At 40.7% G+C, this 15,761-nt stretch overlaps 1 protein-coding gene across 3 annotated transcripts in view; it reads left to right on the top strand.

The window, feature by feature from the left end:
• Positions 1 to 3,368: 3,368 nt before the first annotated feature.
• Positions 3,369 to 15,761, top strand: part of MIER3 (MIER family member 3) — a 21,858-nt gene continuing 9,465 nt past the window's right edge. The window contains exons 1-9 of one of the 3 annotated variants that reach the window (XM_032675632.1): positions 3,369 to 3,491; positions 4,118 to 4,142; positions 6,266 to 6,411; positions 8,245 to 8,379; positions 9,784 to 9,904; positions 12,096 to 12,181; positions 12,372 to 12,444; positions 14,551 to 14,702; positions 15,160 to 15,241. In XM_032675632.1, coding sequence (XP_032531523.1) covers positions 3,483 to 3,491; positions 4,118 to 4,142; positions 6,266 to 6,411; positions 8,245 to 8,379; positions 9,784 to 9,904; positions 12,096 to 12,181; positions 12,372 to 12,444; positions 14,551 to 14,702; positions 15,160 to 15,241 — 829 coding nt within the window. In that variant the 5' untranslated portion in view covers positions 3,369 to 3,482. The other 2 variants (XM_032675631.1, XM_032675633.1) reach the window with 2 other exon arrangements.

Raw genomic sequence — 15,761 nt, 5'->3', positions numbered from 1 at the left:
AATTTTTTTTTTATTTCCTCCATTTTTTAATTACTAATTTAGAAACTTTTCTCATCCAAGCTGGGGACCCCTGGTGGTCTAGTGGTTAGGATGTGGCACTCTCACCGCTGCCGCCTGGGGTTCAATTCCCAGTCAGGGAAACTCCCCCAGGGCAGATGGAGCTCGTCAGCCCTGTAAGGCCATCCATCTAAGAGAAGGTCACTCTAAACAAACCTACGTCCTGAGGACCTCACTGCCACTGTCCAAGCTCACTCGGCCCCAGCAGATGAACCTTAGGATTAGAGGGTGGGCTCAGCTCAGCGCACACTGTGTCTCACCTAAAAAATCCACTGCGCAGGCTCGAAGGGTAAAGACCTTTCCCAAATCTTCATTCGTGAAGACTGGCCATACTACTCATCCAAGTGAAGTGACAAAGAACATTTTGGTAAGGATTTGCTGCAAGTTTTGTCCACCATCCATGTGCATAGTAGTTTTTTTTTTAAAATATGTGTATCTTTGTGAACTTTTTGATAGACAATGATGATAGTTATTGTAAGCTTGGTAACTTAGGGTACTGAGGGAGTTGCTGGAAGTCTCCATCATTTATCATGAGTCCTTGCTAAATGAGGACATCCCAGACAAAGAGATGTTGGCAAATGTGATGCCAATCCACAAGAAGGACCAGGAGGAGGCCTGTCAGCCTGACCTCAGTGCCTGGCAAGGTTATGGAACACATCATCTTCAGTGCGATCATGCAGCACACATAGGAAAACCAAGGGATAAGACCCTTGGTTTTAGGAAGGGCAGGTCCTGCCTGAGCAACCTGATCTTTTAAGATCAGGTGACCTGCTTAGTGGATGAGGGGAAGGCTGTGGATGTTGTCTACCTGCACTTCAGCAAAGCTTTTAACACCATCTCCTACATCATTCTCCTGGAAAAGTTGGCAGCCCACGGCTCGGATAGGTGCAGCCTTCATGGCTAAGAACCGGATTAAGAACTGTCCGGATGGCCAGGTCCAGAGACCGGTGCATGGTGCCATATCTAGTTGGCAGCTGGTCACTAGTGGTGTTCCCTGGGGCTCAGTAATGGGTAGATCCACGTTCCAAGATGATGGCCCTCCGAAGACTGTGGGGAGGGGTGATGAGGGGTTATTTTTTTCCTCTCCTCCAAAACAGACACTTCGCTATTGCCCTAACTCAGACAAGGTGTATGTTGGAGGAGTCCGAGGTTCACTTTGTTTTCAGCCTGGTCACCTGGCTGTTTCTGGTCCCAGTTTGCCTCCGCTTGCCTGTGCCCTGCTCTGACCCCAGCCCGGACCTGCTTGGATTTTGCTTCAGAGAGGCTTGACCCAACTGCGGATGAACAGTGAGCCGCAGACAGAGTGAGTTTCATGGGAAGAGCCCCCTTTTCCCCCTTTTTTCCTCTTCCCCTTCTCGGTGTGTGGGGGAAGATCTCAATTTTTGGCTTCTCCCGCTTACTGGGGCCCCATGTGGCGACCGCCAGAGCCCGACAGCGCCCCCTGCCGATCAACACCGAGCACTGCAGGCTCTGCTCCTCCAGTGATCCAACAGCGCCCCCTGCTCACCATGGTTAGAACTGCGCCAAAAGGTGGAAAGTACCGAACTGTTTCCTTTTTGAAGGCGGATTTTCGGATACAGGATTATTGTTTGGTTGGTTTTGTATTCTTTTGTTGTTCTGCCAATACACATATATCCTTTAATAAAGGGCTGTTATTTTTTCTTTCTCCATACTTCCTCAATTGGAGCCTCTTAATTTTGGATTTACAATTGCTTAGAGGGAGGAGTTTGGTCTTGCTCATAACTCATCCTCCTCAACAAAACACTTCAGTCTCATTAAACTGAGACAGGAGGGAACAAAACTGAGAAAGGCTAAGGAACATTAGTGGGTTATAATGGCATTCCAGACCAGTCAAAGGTAGAAAAGATTAAATCTGCTTTCTTAATTTTTGAGTGTAAAGGATTGAATCTTCCTTAATATTTATGTGCAGTGTGTTCTGACATAGCCTGTCTGTCTCTAGCTGATCATTTTTACCAGGTAACTTTGAAAAAAGGCAAAGGCTGATCAGGTGTAAGAGACTAAAGTACTGATGAAGCTGCTGTGACTGTTACAACTTTCCTAAAATGTATGTTTCCGCAAAGTCTTGCAATTTTTATGTTGTCATCATCTTATCCCAGGTAATTACAGCCATTGAAATTTTGGCCAGAAGCAGAAACATCACTCCAAAATTAAAAGCATCAGTCTTCATAGCCCGAGATGAAGAAATTAAGCAAAAAACAGCCCAGTCCCACTTTATGTGTACCAGGACAGAAAGTACCACTAAGAAATCAGGAAAAGTGTGGCCAGCAGTTCGAGGGAGGTCATCCTCCACCTCTAGCTGGCCCTAGTAATGCCACATCTGAAGTGCTGTGTCCAGTTCTGGGCTCCTCCACGCAAGAAAGACAAGGAGCTATTGGAGAAGGTCCATCTGAGGGCAACAAGGATTATGAGGGGTCTGGAGCATCTCTCTTATGAGGAGAGGCTGAGGGAGCTGGGCCTGTTTGGTCTAGAGAAGACAGAGAAGATCTCATTAATGCATACAAATATTTCAAAGCCAGGTGCCAAGGGGATGGTGTCAGACTCTTTTCAGTGGTTCCCAGCAACAGGACAGGGAGCAAGGACCATAAACTAAACCACAGGAAGTTTCATCTCAACATGAGGAAGAACTTCTCTACACTGAGGGTGTCAGAGCACTGGAACAGGCTGCCCAAGGAGGTCGTGGAGTCTCCCTCTCTGGAAACATTCAAAAGCTACCTGGACATATTCCTGTGTCATCTGCTCCAGGTGACTCTGCCTTGCAGTGGGGTTGGACTGGATAATCTCCAGAGGTCCCTTCCAACCCTTACAATTCTGTGAAATGGAGCAGATATTACTTACATGTAATAGACGTACAACTTTTAGATTTAAAAAAAATTATTTTTCAAAAAACCCCAAAACACTGTAAAGTAAATTTCACTTTCCCTGTTTAGGCAAGAGCAGGCGACGCGCAGCGGAATGGCTGAAAGCTTTGGAGTTCTGTTTTCTGTTCCTGACACCTCGGGCGTGGGCGTCAGCGTAGCCAGCAGCCCTCCGCACACCGGCACCCGGACAGGGACTCGGTACCGAGGTGCCGCGCGGCCGCTCCCGCCCCCGCCCCGCGCCCCAGGCTCGCCTGTCCCAGCCACCCGCGTACTGCCTGCCGCGGGGCGGGCGGAGTGCGGCGGGCGCCCTCTCCGGGCGGGGCTGGGGCGGGCCGAGCGCCGTCGCCGGCCGGGGCGGCGCCGCCAGAGGAGGGTCCCGGCGGGTCCCGGCGCTGCTGCCCCGCCTCCGCCGCCCTGCTCGGCCCGGCCCGGCCCGGTCCGGTCCCCCTGCGCCGCACGGACGGTCCGGGGCCCGCGGCCGCCATTGGCTCACGGCGCCATCCGGGCACTCGGCGCGGCGCTGCCGCTCGGCCCCATCGTCCCAATATGGCGGAGGTGAGCGGGCCGGGCGCGGGGCTCCCCCGCCGCCCCGCGGGGCCCCGCGCCCGCAGCGCCCCCGCGCCGCCCCCGCACCCCCAGGGGGAGCCCCCGGCGGGGCCGACCGGGGCGGCGGGGCCGGGGCGGCGCGGCCTGCGCGACCAGGCCGAGGGTCGGCCGCGGTGCCGCTGCGCGGCCCGCGGGACGGGCCGGGCCGGCGGTGTCGCCGCCGCGGAGCGGGCGGTGGAGAAGCGCTTGGAGGGAGAGAGGAAGAGCGAGCCCCGGGCTGGGAGCGGGAAGGAGGTGGCAGCCAGTCCGGTCTCTGTCACGTCCCGCCCGGGCCGGGGCCGGACGGAGCGGGAGCGCCGGCCGGGCCTGGCGCGTCTCCGGGGGGCCTCCTGCCAGGGGAGGAGGAGGGACGGAGAGCCGCGGGCGGGAGCGAGGGAAGGAGGGATGGGAGAGGGTGAGCGGGATGGAGGGGCCAGCGTGGGGGGGACGCGGGGGCCGAGGCCGGCGGGGAGCGGGGGAAAACGGGCCGGCGGGGAAAGGGGGCAGCTCCCAGGGCTTCGTGAGATGGAAGAGCCCTGCCTGCTGCCGAGCCGGAGGGAGCCCCCTCTCACCTCGCTCTTTCTTCTTCCCTGCAGGCTTCCTTTGGGAGTTCGAGCCCAGGTTCGTCCTCGCCCACCTCCTGACCAGGCACCCGGCCTGTCGCCCGCGCACCGCTCTCTCCTTGCTGCGTCTTCCCAAATTTATTCTCTTGTAGTTTTTCTGAGGCTTCGTGTGCACGCTTTTAACCACCTGCCGGGTTCTTAAGTGGAGATGTGGGCTGCGGAGTCTTTCTCTTAACTCCAGTTGCAGTTAGAAATTGGCTGCTTGGAACCCAAAACGAAAACAGTTTTGTGGCACTTTTAAGTCTACATCTCAGTAAATCCGTGTAGCCTGGAGAAACCAGTTTCTCTTGTTGCTGATAATTAGAGGCTTGTCTAAATTTTTGAATTCTTGGTAATAGCAGAAAATGTTTAAAATCATAATGATAAGTAATTTTTAAGGTTGTAACTGCTATTAAGGTTCTTTGGAATACTTTACACGAGCAAGCATAATTAACATCAGCAAGGCTGCTCTCAGGTATTTGGGGAACATATTTGCTTCTGTGCAACTGCCTTCTGCAGTGGCTGTTTGTCATCTTTTTTAGCTATTCCTGTGAAATTTCTTGAGCTTGTATTTTTCAGTGTGGTTTTAAATATTCTAAGTGGGATATTGAACACTCAGAACCATTGAAGAAGTGGGACTTTTTAATGTAAAGTCTACCAGTGGAATAGAACTTCCCCTTGCGTTAAATGCAAAATCAGTTAGAAGAGCAATTAGAAGCAATGATCTTTAGCACAGGTCTTTAAATACAGGTTAGATAAAGACAGTTGATACTTCTGTGATTCCTTAAAACTAGAGCAGGATGTGATGGTCAGCAGTGGGGGAATTAAACACATAATGTCATTACTGCAAGTGTAGTACATGGTGAGCTGGAACCGTAAGATCTGTGAGACCATATATGAATAGCATGTGAATAAAAAAGCATTTTTCGCCTGAATGTTTCTCTACAGTATGATATTACAAGCTTTCACAGTCTTGTCTTAAGCAAGCTAAATGAAGCTTAGCTACCTGTGTATAAGGAATGAACACAGCATAATTGCTGAAAAATTAGATGCTTTAGGGTTCAGAAGTGTTAGTATATACAGTTGTCTCTTTCAAGGCTGGAAGCAGTGCAAAAAGGATTTTGAAGGGGATTGAAAATCTGTAATTGTTTTCTTCAAAACTTTTGAAGAAGTTTTTTCATAGAAATGATTCTTGATAAACCTTTTTGTTGCTGCTTGTAAGCCAAGGATTGCAACAGAGAACTAGTATGTAAGGGGAAACCAGAAGTAAAAGAGAAATACCCCAATATGTTTATTTTCTCCATCCAGAAAGGCATAAGAAAGTGAACATTACAGAGCAAAACAACCCTGTAATTTGGTGATTTTTGTTGTAGAACATGACTTCTAGTGCAGAATATTTGCATCTTTAAAACTTACTAAATCAAATGATAACCTTTCAAATGACAAAGTGTATTTAAAATAATAACAGTACTTTTGTGATGATTTAGGAGTATTCAGTCATGAAAACCTGTCTGTTGGACCACAGAGCTATGACAATAGCTTGTTAATTAATGTGATTCATTAGAAGCATTTTGTTATTTCTGGTGTTTTTTCCTCAATACTTCTTGAAACTCTGCTGTATGTATTCTTCTAGATCAAGTGCTATGAATTAAATTAGTTGTATTAAAAGATCTGTCTGTGAGGCTAAAGCGATTGGAATTGAGTCTAACTTTATTTTGCTGTTAGTAGGAAGTGGATTCAGAACCTAAGTTACCTGTTTACCAGTGAAAAACTATGGTTATCACCATGTAAATCACATAAATAGAATTAGAGTCTGTAGGTCACAGCCTTGCAGCATCTGAAATCTTGTGATATGTGTGCTTTGTACCTTAATGATTATTTCAAGGGTATTTTGAACAACCTTTTATTGAGTAAAATATTAATTTGGGGTTGTACTTTCTGGAACTTTGCTTTTAGGTACTTTTCCCAAGTACTCTATATGTATCAAGAGAGACATCTGTGTTTATTACTTATAAATATGAAAAGGGAAGGTCAGCTAAAAGAGCTGATTCTGTGAAATAGTTATGAATTTGTTACTCCACTGAGAGTTCTGACCCCGTTCATTAAAGAATTCATGCGATTTCATATGAAATTTTTTCACAGTTGGCTCATTATCGTCTGAGGATCATGACTTTGACCCCTCTGCAGAAATGCTGGTACATGATTATGATGATGAGAGAACTCTTGAAGAAGAGGAAATGATGGAAGAAAGCAAAAATTTCAGCTCTGAAATTGAAGATTTGGAAAAGGTAAGAGTGACTTACTCTCTCATGAATGTCCATACATACTGTAACTTTTCTAGGGAAAAGTACATTCAACCTGTTCTTCAGTTTGTATAGTGCAGTTTTCTGCAAAAATGCATTTTCAGCTTGTTTAAAAGAAAATAAAATCAGATTTGGTTAGGATGTAGTAGTGCATCATCACAAAAAAGACTGAGCTTAGCTTCTCAAAGGTATTAGTGTTCATATTCTTTTCATTTAGTAGTCCATTTTCTTTGGTAGAGAAATCACTAATGAAGGTTTGAGAGTCCTGTCATCTAAGATCACTTACCACTTACTTGTAAGTTGAAACTGTACATTTTGCATACTATTAAAGTGACATCTAGCTGTATTTCATTTTGTTGGTCAGGTTTTGATTTTCTAAACAAACAGTCCTGCTTTAGGCATGATCGGTCATGTTAGTTTACTGTATAAATGATACTTCTGTGTCTTAGTTTCATGAGTTTGGCATTTGGTGGGTGTACAAAATGATCAGCGTGCTCCTTGGCCTTTCCTATTCCATTTTACACTTCTTAATTAGATGTTTTTTGTATTTACACCTCTTGTTCATCTGTGGCAGTGCATCACCTATTCTAAACGCTTGCTGAATGCTGAACACCCGCAGATTGATGCTGTTTGAATTACTGTTTAGTGACCCACTTACACCACTCAGCGTAACTGCAGGTTTTGGTCAACAGACTTCCAGAAAAGTGCAACGTTTAGGCATCAAATGCAAGGCTGTGTTTATATAGTCCATGTGGAAACAAATTTTCTGAGTGTGGAGTTGACAGTGTTTATACTCCTGATTTTTTTTTTTTCTTACTATCTTAATTATGTTTTTGTTGATTATGAACCTGCAGTTACACTGTAAAGCAGCTTGCTGGGTCTAGTGGTTTAAATGGAGTTATTACTCCATGAAGTTCTCTTACTGCTTCTATAATGAAAGAAGGACTGAGAGCCACTCATCTGAAACACTTCATTACTTTAGATCCTGATCCTGGAAAGCTTGGACATGAGTTTACCTTTAACCATTGTGAAAAGTCTGCGCAGAACTAAGACCTTAGCTGAGTAAAGAAAGAAAGTAATTTAATCAGTGTATGAATTCAACAAATTTTTAGAGGTAATAGAGCTTTAAAGGTGTAAGTAGTGGAAAATATTTTTAATACTTTGGTGGCTTGAATCAGGTAGCTAAAAAAAATCTTCACTGTTTATTGTTTTATTAATTGTATTAGAATGCAACTATGATGATGCTTACTAAAATCACTCAATAAAAACTGTTGGAAAAAACAAGTTATAAATCAAATCTCTCTTGATTTTTGTCTTCTCTTCTTAGCTGTCTTTCTCCTGTTACCTTCTCAGTGGTTAATATAAAATACATTGTGCAGGAGATGAAAGGGAGGGCTTAGAAGTTGCTATATTAGTTTACTTTTGTGGAGGTTTGCACATGTGCAGCTGTAGCTATGTAGGAATTAAGTCTTTGAGTTTTTCTGCATTTCTGTCTTGAAATATTGACAAATCATGCTCTATAGTATGAATCAAATAATGAGCACATTTTTAATACTTACTCTATACTTTCATCCAGTAAACAGTTTTCCCTGATAGGACTTCACTGTATGCCAAGAGACATGTTCATGTATTATTTCCATCAGGAATCACGATTTTCAGTACCACGCCTTAAAATATTTTAATCATTCCTGCTTTCATTTGAGTTTTAATTTGTTTGTTTTTTACTTTTGTTCTTCAAAATGTCCTATTCTCTCACGCATGAACTGTTTACAAAGTACTTGGCAATATGTTGAAATGTTGTAAATCTTCTTATATTAGGAAGGAAGCATGCCACTGGAAGATTTGCTGGCATTCTATGGCTATGAACCCACAATTCCAGTTATGGCAGGTTCCAGTGCAAATAGCTCTCCAAGTGAACTTGCAGATGAACTTCCAGATATGACTCTAGATAAAGTAAGTCAGAACCGTTTTCCCCTGAATTGTTATTTTAAAGCAGAAATCTGGGCAACCTTAAATCATGTTTCACTATCTCTTTATATATAAAATATATATCTTTGTTAATTTCAATATACATTATTACTTTGAACTCCTGCCTTTTCAAGGATATTGAGGATCTAGTTCTAATAATAATTATGACAGTTTCAAATGCATAGCAACTTTAGTGGCACTATATTAGTATAAAACAGAAATGAATATATTAATAGTTCTTCTAAAACACATGCAAAGAACTTTGAAGTAGGTGGCTTGTTGTTTTTTTCTGGGTTTTTTTTTTGTTAAAAAGTGAGATTTTTCAATAATATGTGCAATGTCCAGAAATAATTCTGACTTCCAGCACACATCAAGTACAAAAATGGTTGTGTGTAACTTTGAAATAGAATCCTGAATGCTCTGGAATTTTATTTTCAAATGCATATCATTTGGGAAGGTCTCACCTTTGGGGAGTGAGAAAGAAATTGTTTTATGTGCAGTGACTATATATGTTGCATTGCTGAAGTAAAAACCTGAAATTTCAGCTTTTGTGGTTTGCAAGTTAACTTTAAATTCTGCGATTTTTGGCTACAAAGCATATGCAGCTCATAGTTGAGCTTATAAAGTATGCAAGTAGTAAGTATATGTCTTTTTTTTTTCTTTTTTTTTCCTGTGAGTATGATGTAATGGTAAACTCTGCAGAAAGAAGGGTGTAATGATGGCGCTGCACATCTGATTCTCATTAGGATTCACGATTGTGTTGAGGCTACAAAATGTATTGGCTCGTTATCTGATACAGTTCTTTCCCTTCCAGATCTCTATCTGAGGGGTTCAAACATGTCTGCTTGTGGAGGAAGTGTGATGTTTATTTCATAATATCTTTTCTTTAACCTGCAAAAATGTCAACTCTTTTGTGGTTTGGAAAGTTGTCTATTATCTGTAACTGTCCTCTCAGCAAAAGTCTACAAAAAACCCTGTCTGTTTTTCCCCAGAGTGTAGGGGGCTTTTAAAGCTTCAGTGTATCTGTGATGCAAAGAATGATAGAATGTTAAATATGTGAGGCCGTTTACACTGGTGCTTTTTACTGGAAGCAATTGGAGGAACATCTGAGATTGATGCTTGCAGAAGTTAATTCTTGTGTGTTTGCTGTAATAGGGGTTAATTTCCCCTTTGTCTGTCTTTGACTGTGAAATGAACCATTACATTTGTTCTTAGATTTAGGAGGAGCAAACTAGCTTTTTAATTAAGGGAGTACAGTCTGCTACGTTTTCTTATGGTAAAGTAACTCATTTTAATTAATGAGACTTAACAATTTTCTGAATCTACATGCTCACCAGTCTATATTTAATAGTCAGTCTGAGGTTTTATTTTTTTATTTTAATGATACAGGAGGAAATCGCTAAAGACCTCTTGTCGGGTGATGATGAAGAAACACAGTCCTCTGCTGATGACTTGACACCATCAGTTACTTCACATGAGGCTACCGACTTCTTTCCTCGGCCATTAAGATGTAGGAAACCTGATTTTATAATAGTACTCAAAGTGTCTTAGCATTATATATAACTTTGTGCCCTAAAATGTCAAAATTGCAGAGCAGTGCTTACTGTACCAGGAGCTGAGAAATAGTGCTTTGCAGGATGTTATACATACACTTTGTCTTTGGTTGGTATTACTGATTACCTTAAAGACTTCTATTTGGTTCTCTGCTCAAAGCACAAGTAGAATTAATTTCTCTATGAATAAAGTATCTTCATAATCAATAGTTAGTACAGTATTGGGGAACATCCTTCATGATTTTCAGTGAATATGTAACCCATGTGAATATGTTAGTGAATATGTAACCCATTCTTTTAAATTAGTGTTTCTCTACTAAGATTTTTGCTGCTGCTTTTAAACCAGGGACTCCTCCATGTATGTGGATGTGAACTGGGACACAGTGTCTTTGTGATTATTTCCCTTCACACATTCAACACTTTTCCATAGGACTTCATGGGGTGACCCAAAGTAGTTTTATATGGGATGGGGCCTGTAAATCCATGACCACCAAAATTTCCATGTCCAGGGAGCTATAATGGGAAAGATCTGGGTACCAGAGGTATCCAGCCCGGATGAGATACTCATCATTGCCTGTTGCATCTCATTTGTTCACTGGTGTCCTGGAGTTAAAACAACGTGGAGGATTTTTATCACAGTTTTAGTTTGGCAAGCTATTCCATGGGGGATTTCATTGCTCTGGAGAAGGAGGGGTTAAAGGGAATGTCCTGCCTCAGTCACCAGCAATCATAGCCCTTCAAATGCTGCTGTGTCATAAAAGTAAGGCATTTGTATTGAAAGAGAGATACAAAAAAAATTATAAGGCCCCTTTTTCAGTTAAGCAAACTCCAGAACTTGTGGTATTTGTGAACTGTTCATTAATATGACATTTAAAGTGTGGCACCTTCTTAGAAAAAAAGTATTTACCCCCTCATATTACTGAGGATTAAGAAACTGTCATCTTTGTTCTCAAATGTCATTGTTTTATATCAAAATGTTACTTTGTTAGAACATTAGGCTGGACACTTTAAAATCAAATATCCACCATTTCAAGAAGGAGATATCAGTTCTCTTTACTGTTGGCAGTTCCATCTTTTTTCTGATTTCTGTCTGTTTCTCAGATACTAAGATAACATTAAGTTTTAAGATAAACACGTATAACACATAACATGGGCTATTTTGTTAAATTTACATTAATCGGATAGAATAATTGCCTCTGACTGTCCAGGCATATTATTTCATGCATTCAGGTTAGCTTCTTGCTTGCTACTTATAAAACCAAAAAGAGACACTGGTGATTGTAGTAATGATTACAGAAGAAGAGCCTCAGTCCATGCAGTCTTGGATACTGTCTCTGATGTTTGTGATTCTTTTTATTTGTGATGAAGCTAAAATTCAATTTTAGTTTTTCAGTTTGTGTTTTTTCTGAAGTTGGAGGATACAAAATAGCTGTAATCACATCAGAACTGTAAATTCCGTTCTGTTGGGGATTATACAGTTGTAAAAATAGAATTACTTCAAACCTAGTACCACAACGTTCCAGATTCTAAAGTATGAGTTATTCTAAGGGGGTACTGTATTTGAATTGCTTGGAGAGCTCTGTTATATTTCTTCCTGAGGAGTGGAAAAAGATTAAAGAAGAATAAGCAGTGTTTTGTTGTCTTTTACTTATTCTACTTCCTGTGTCTCTCCTGTATCTTCACACCTGCTAAGGCAGACTTTTTTAAAGGAGTGTTTTGAGTGCCCATTAAAACTTCTGATGAAGGGTTTTAGTAGGTGATAAAGACATGCCTTCAACTTTACTCTTTGTCATTAACCTGAGGCTATGTTATAGCCCTGGAAGTTTTCTGGTTTTTCTCTAAGGTGTAAGCTTTTATTGAAAAAATAGATGAAGAAAAATGATCTCATTTCCTTTTGACTATTGGAAATACAGTAGATTGTCTCAGTTGCAGTGATGATAAATGTTTCAGTTCTGCAGTATATAAGTACCAATGTGTTCTGACTTCATGGTACTTTGATTTTGATAGAAATGTGGATCAACAGACTCATTATAAGTGTCTCCCTGACTAAAAGCAGGTGCTCCTTTCAAAAGTAAAGTATATCTTGTAGTTTTATGTTTGAACTGAAAATTCTTCCTCGCTAAAAAATTCCCCTCTTTTTGTCTGAAGCAAACACCACATGTGATGGAGATAAGGAATCTGATGGTGAAGATGTAGAGGCAGACCATGGTAATTCATCTGAAGATTTGAGAAAGGTAATAATTATATTTTTTAAAATTAAAAAAAAACTTTACAGTTAAGAAAAATCTATTAAGATTTATAGTATGTATCAGAAATATCTTAATTCTGGAATTCTCTGTTAAATGCCAAGTTAATGACACTTAATGCTTCCATACACAGAATATTGTTAATAACTTTTTCTCTTTATTGTTATTACATTTTAAGGAAATAATGGTTGGTTCACAATACCAGGCTGAAATTCCAGCTTACCTTGGCAGATGCAGTGATAATGAAAAGGGTAAGTTCTTCTGACTGTCTTACTAGGTTTTTTATGTTTATACATAACACCTGATGGAAGAATGTTATTTAAATTTTTAAGGTAAATTCAGTGACTTAGCTGAAGTCTCAGAGACCTTTAAAGAAGGCATTAGAAAACTAAAGTAACACAACCATTAATTATATCTCGGAAGTGTCACTTTTCACCTTGGAGAGAACATTCTCAAGACAAAATTGGAGAGTTAATGCTGAAGTATCTGTTAAAATTAGGAGGAAACAAACTGTGGGTCAAGAAGGAAATATTTTGATCAGAGAATCAGTACAAGGCTATGAACATGTAACTTAGTTCACACTGAAGATCTTCCAAACAGTATTTTTCTGTGCTTGTTTTTTGGCAAGTACTGCCATGTGAGTTACAAAACTGACATGGAAAAAAGTGTTTCTTTGATATAGGACCTGATACAGCATCTCTTAAAAAAATGTGATGTTTTATATATGATGTTATTCCATTGCAGATTTAGGTTAAAAACTGTAGTGGTGCTAGAATAGAAAAAGAACTTTATTTAGTGGAGTTTTATTTTGTATCTTTAAAAACCTGGCACGTACAACTGTGGAATTAAAAAGGCAAATAATGAAAAAAATTTGCTCATGGGTGGAACACTTATGAAATTAAAAAGCAGTTAGGGCGATATAATAATAAGAAACAAAGAGCATTTGAGGGTTTTTCTGTAAATTTTTTATATTCTGTAAGTTACTTGTGTTCTGTTACTGTAGCTTTTAATGGGGATATTATTTAAATTAATTATGTCAAGTCTCTTCAACATTACTACCTGCTTTTTTGAAGAATACTCCTTTGCAATAGGGAATAAGAATGTTTGATATGAATGGAGTTGGAAGTGTTAAGAAGTGAACATCTCTTGTGTTGCTTAAGATCTAGGGAAGCCTCTGATTTTCTAAGATTTAAGCATGATGCTGATGAGTGATGAGAAATGGAGGAGTAAGAACCAGATGTATATGGGTAGTTCTTTACTATTTACACATCTTGATGTCTCCTCAGCCAAGAACTGAGGAGAGGTTAATCTGACAACTTTCTCTGTAATGAGCTGGTACTAGAGAGAATCAGTGAGGGTCTTGTCTGATGGCATGGCTAAGAGCAAAGGGATGGCTCCGAGATCAGAGAGCTCGAGGAGCTCCTTCTGAGATTATCGGTCATGGACTCGAACAAAAAGTGCTGTGTTACCTTGGTTGATAAAGGAAGCTGAAGCTGAATGTCAGCAGTGCTCTGGAAGGTTGGACCTGGATGTAGGGGTGGATGATTCTATGAAAGCCTTTTCTCTACCCCCTTAGGAGCTAGTGATGGCAAACAGGGGCTTACATTTGTGCTGTATAATCCAAGCTACCAGAATTGTGCTAGAAGGCAGCTGTGCTCTCCTATAAACTTTACATTTGCAACATGTCTGTCTGACAGCTTTCCATGTTCTTGAGCTATGAAAGAACTTTCAGAGGTGTAATTTTATTCCCCACCTTGGCTTAAAGTTTTAGGAGAGCTTTGAAAATCTCATTCTTTTCTGCTCTGGCAGCCATTATGCTTCTGTGTGTGAATCGAATAACTCGAAATTTTTATTGCCAAGAAAGTATGTGAAACATTGTGTGCAATGGTAATCACATATATTGATCCTTTGATCAATAGTTTGATCTGGTGTTGAAACATACGGACATACTGGCAAAGGTTCAGGCCAGCTCTTGTGCATGTCCAGTATTTTGTCCTGGAAATAAGCTGCCTAGGAGGTACATACATAATTCATTGTGCTATGAAGGAGGACTGGACTGTACATCCTGATTACTTGTAAAATATGCAACATACCAAGTTCTTAAGAGTACTCAGTTGTTAGTGAATGGAAAACCAAATTGCCACATTGAGATCTAGATTGCCATTCTGCTGAGTAATTTTTGGCAAATTTTAGTTGAAAATGGCTAAATAGCCATAGTGACCTGCAGTTTACAAGTGGCATGATCATACTTGATTTGGTTACTTCTGTGTTCCTGTTCTTTTTACTTCTGAAATAGCTTTTGATGTTACACCCTTAAAAATGTCATACCTGGCACTAATGGATTTCTGTTTTATCAGCTTATGAAAATGAAGATCATTTACTTTGGAAACCTGATGTGATCTCAGAAAGTAAAGTTAAAGAATACCTTTTTGAAACCTCCTTAAGAACAGGAAATGAAAAAATGATTGGCAGAATTCCTGAAGGACTACATACACGGGACAATGAACAAGTACGTTTTATATCCTGTTCCATTTGTGACACATTGCTTTGTAATTACTGTGTGTTCTCTTTCTCTGCCTTGTATTGTAATGCACCAGTAGTCAATTTCTTCATTCCTTAATTGGATGTTATTGCATCAGGATCTTACTTGTAATTTTATGCACATACTTAAAAATCACAAGTATTTGATTGTTGGCAGTGTTGTGATCTGTGATGTTTCTGATTGTCATACTGTTGACAAATTTAACTTTTTTAATAATTGCATATAAGATTTTATTTTTTTTTTAATTAAACCATGTCTCAACTTTTAGATGGTTTTGCTTTTGGTTGTTATTTTTAAATATTCATCATATTCATAAACAAATCCTCTTTTTTCTTACATTAGATAGGCTCTCTGGAAGACTAGTTTTGGAGGTGTGGGTTGAAAGTTGGAAAACTTTGATCTGAAGTATTTTTCCATTTTATAGGCGCTGTATGAACTTCTTAAAAGTAGCCATAATGTTAAAGAAGCAATTGAGAGATACTGCTCAAATGGAAAGCTGTCCCAGGGTAAGAGAGAGAGTACCTGGTTTTTCAGAAATGTGTGTTTGGAAAAAAAAAAGTGTTTTGTGGGAAAACCTTGAGTAAGAATCAGATCAACGAGCACATCACTATCTATGATGACTTTAGCACACAAATTCAGTATAATCTGATGGTTGGCCGGTTGGAAATTCTGCTACAGAAGTTTACAATGTGTAGAAAGGTTGAGGGTTTACTTTTGACCTTCTCTTCAGTTACAACAACTGTTGTTGTAACAATGGTACAGATTGGAGAGAGTGGTGATTCTGCTCCCACAAGGCAGTTCTCACGCATAGTCTAGTATCTTTTTGAGATCTGATGACATTTGTACCAAAATCAGGAGAAAGTGGCTGGGTACATAAATAAGCCCCACTCTCTTCCTCACTGTGCTGACATTGTGCTATGCCAACCCTAAACTGGTTCTGCCGAATAGTTCCATAGCTTTGCTGGAAAATGAGCTTCCATCTTGTTTGTCCCCATTAATTATTATTCCCTTAAATGAAAATCAGAG

This window comes from Chiroxiphia lanceolata, chromosome Z, assembly GCF_009829145.1.
Source record: "Chiroxiphia lanceolata isolate bChiLan1 chromosome Z, bChiLan1.pri, whole genome shotgun sequence".
Lineage (NCBI taxonomy): Eukaryota > Metazoa > Chordata > Aves > Passeriformes > Pipridae > Chiroxiphia > Chiroxiphia lanceolata.
Note: the sequence above shows the minus strand (reverse complement) of the source record. Positions and strands in the feature narration are given on the sequence as shown.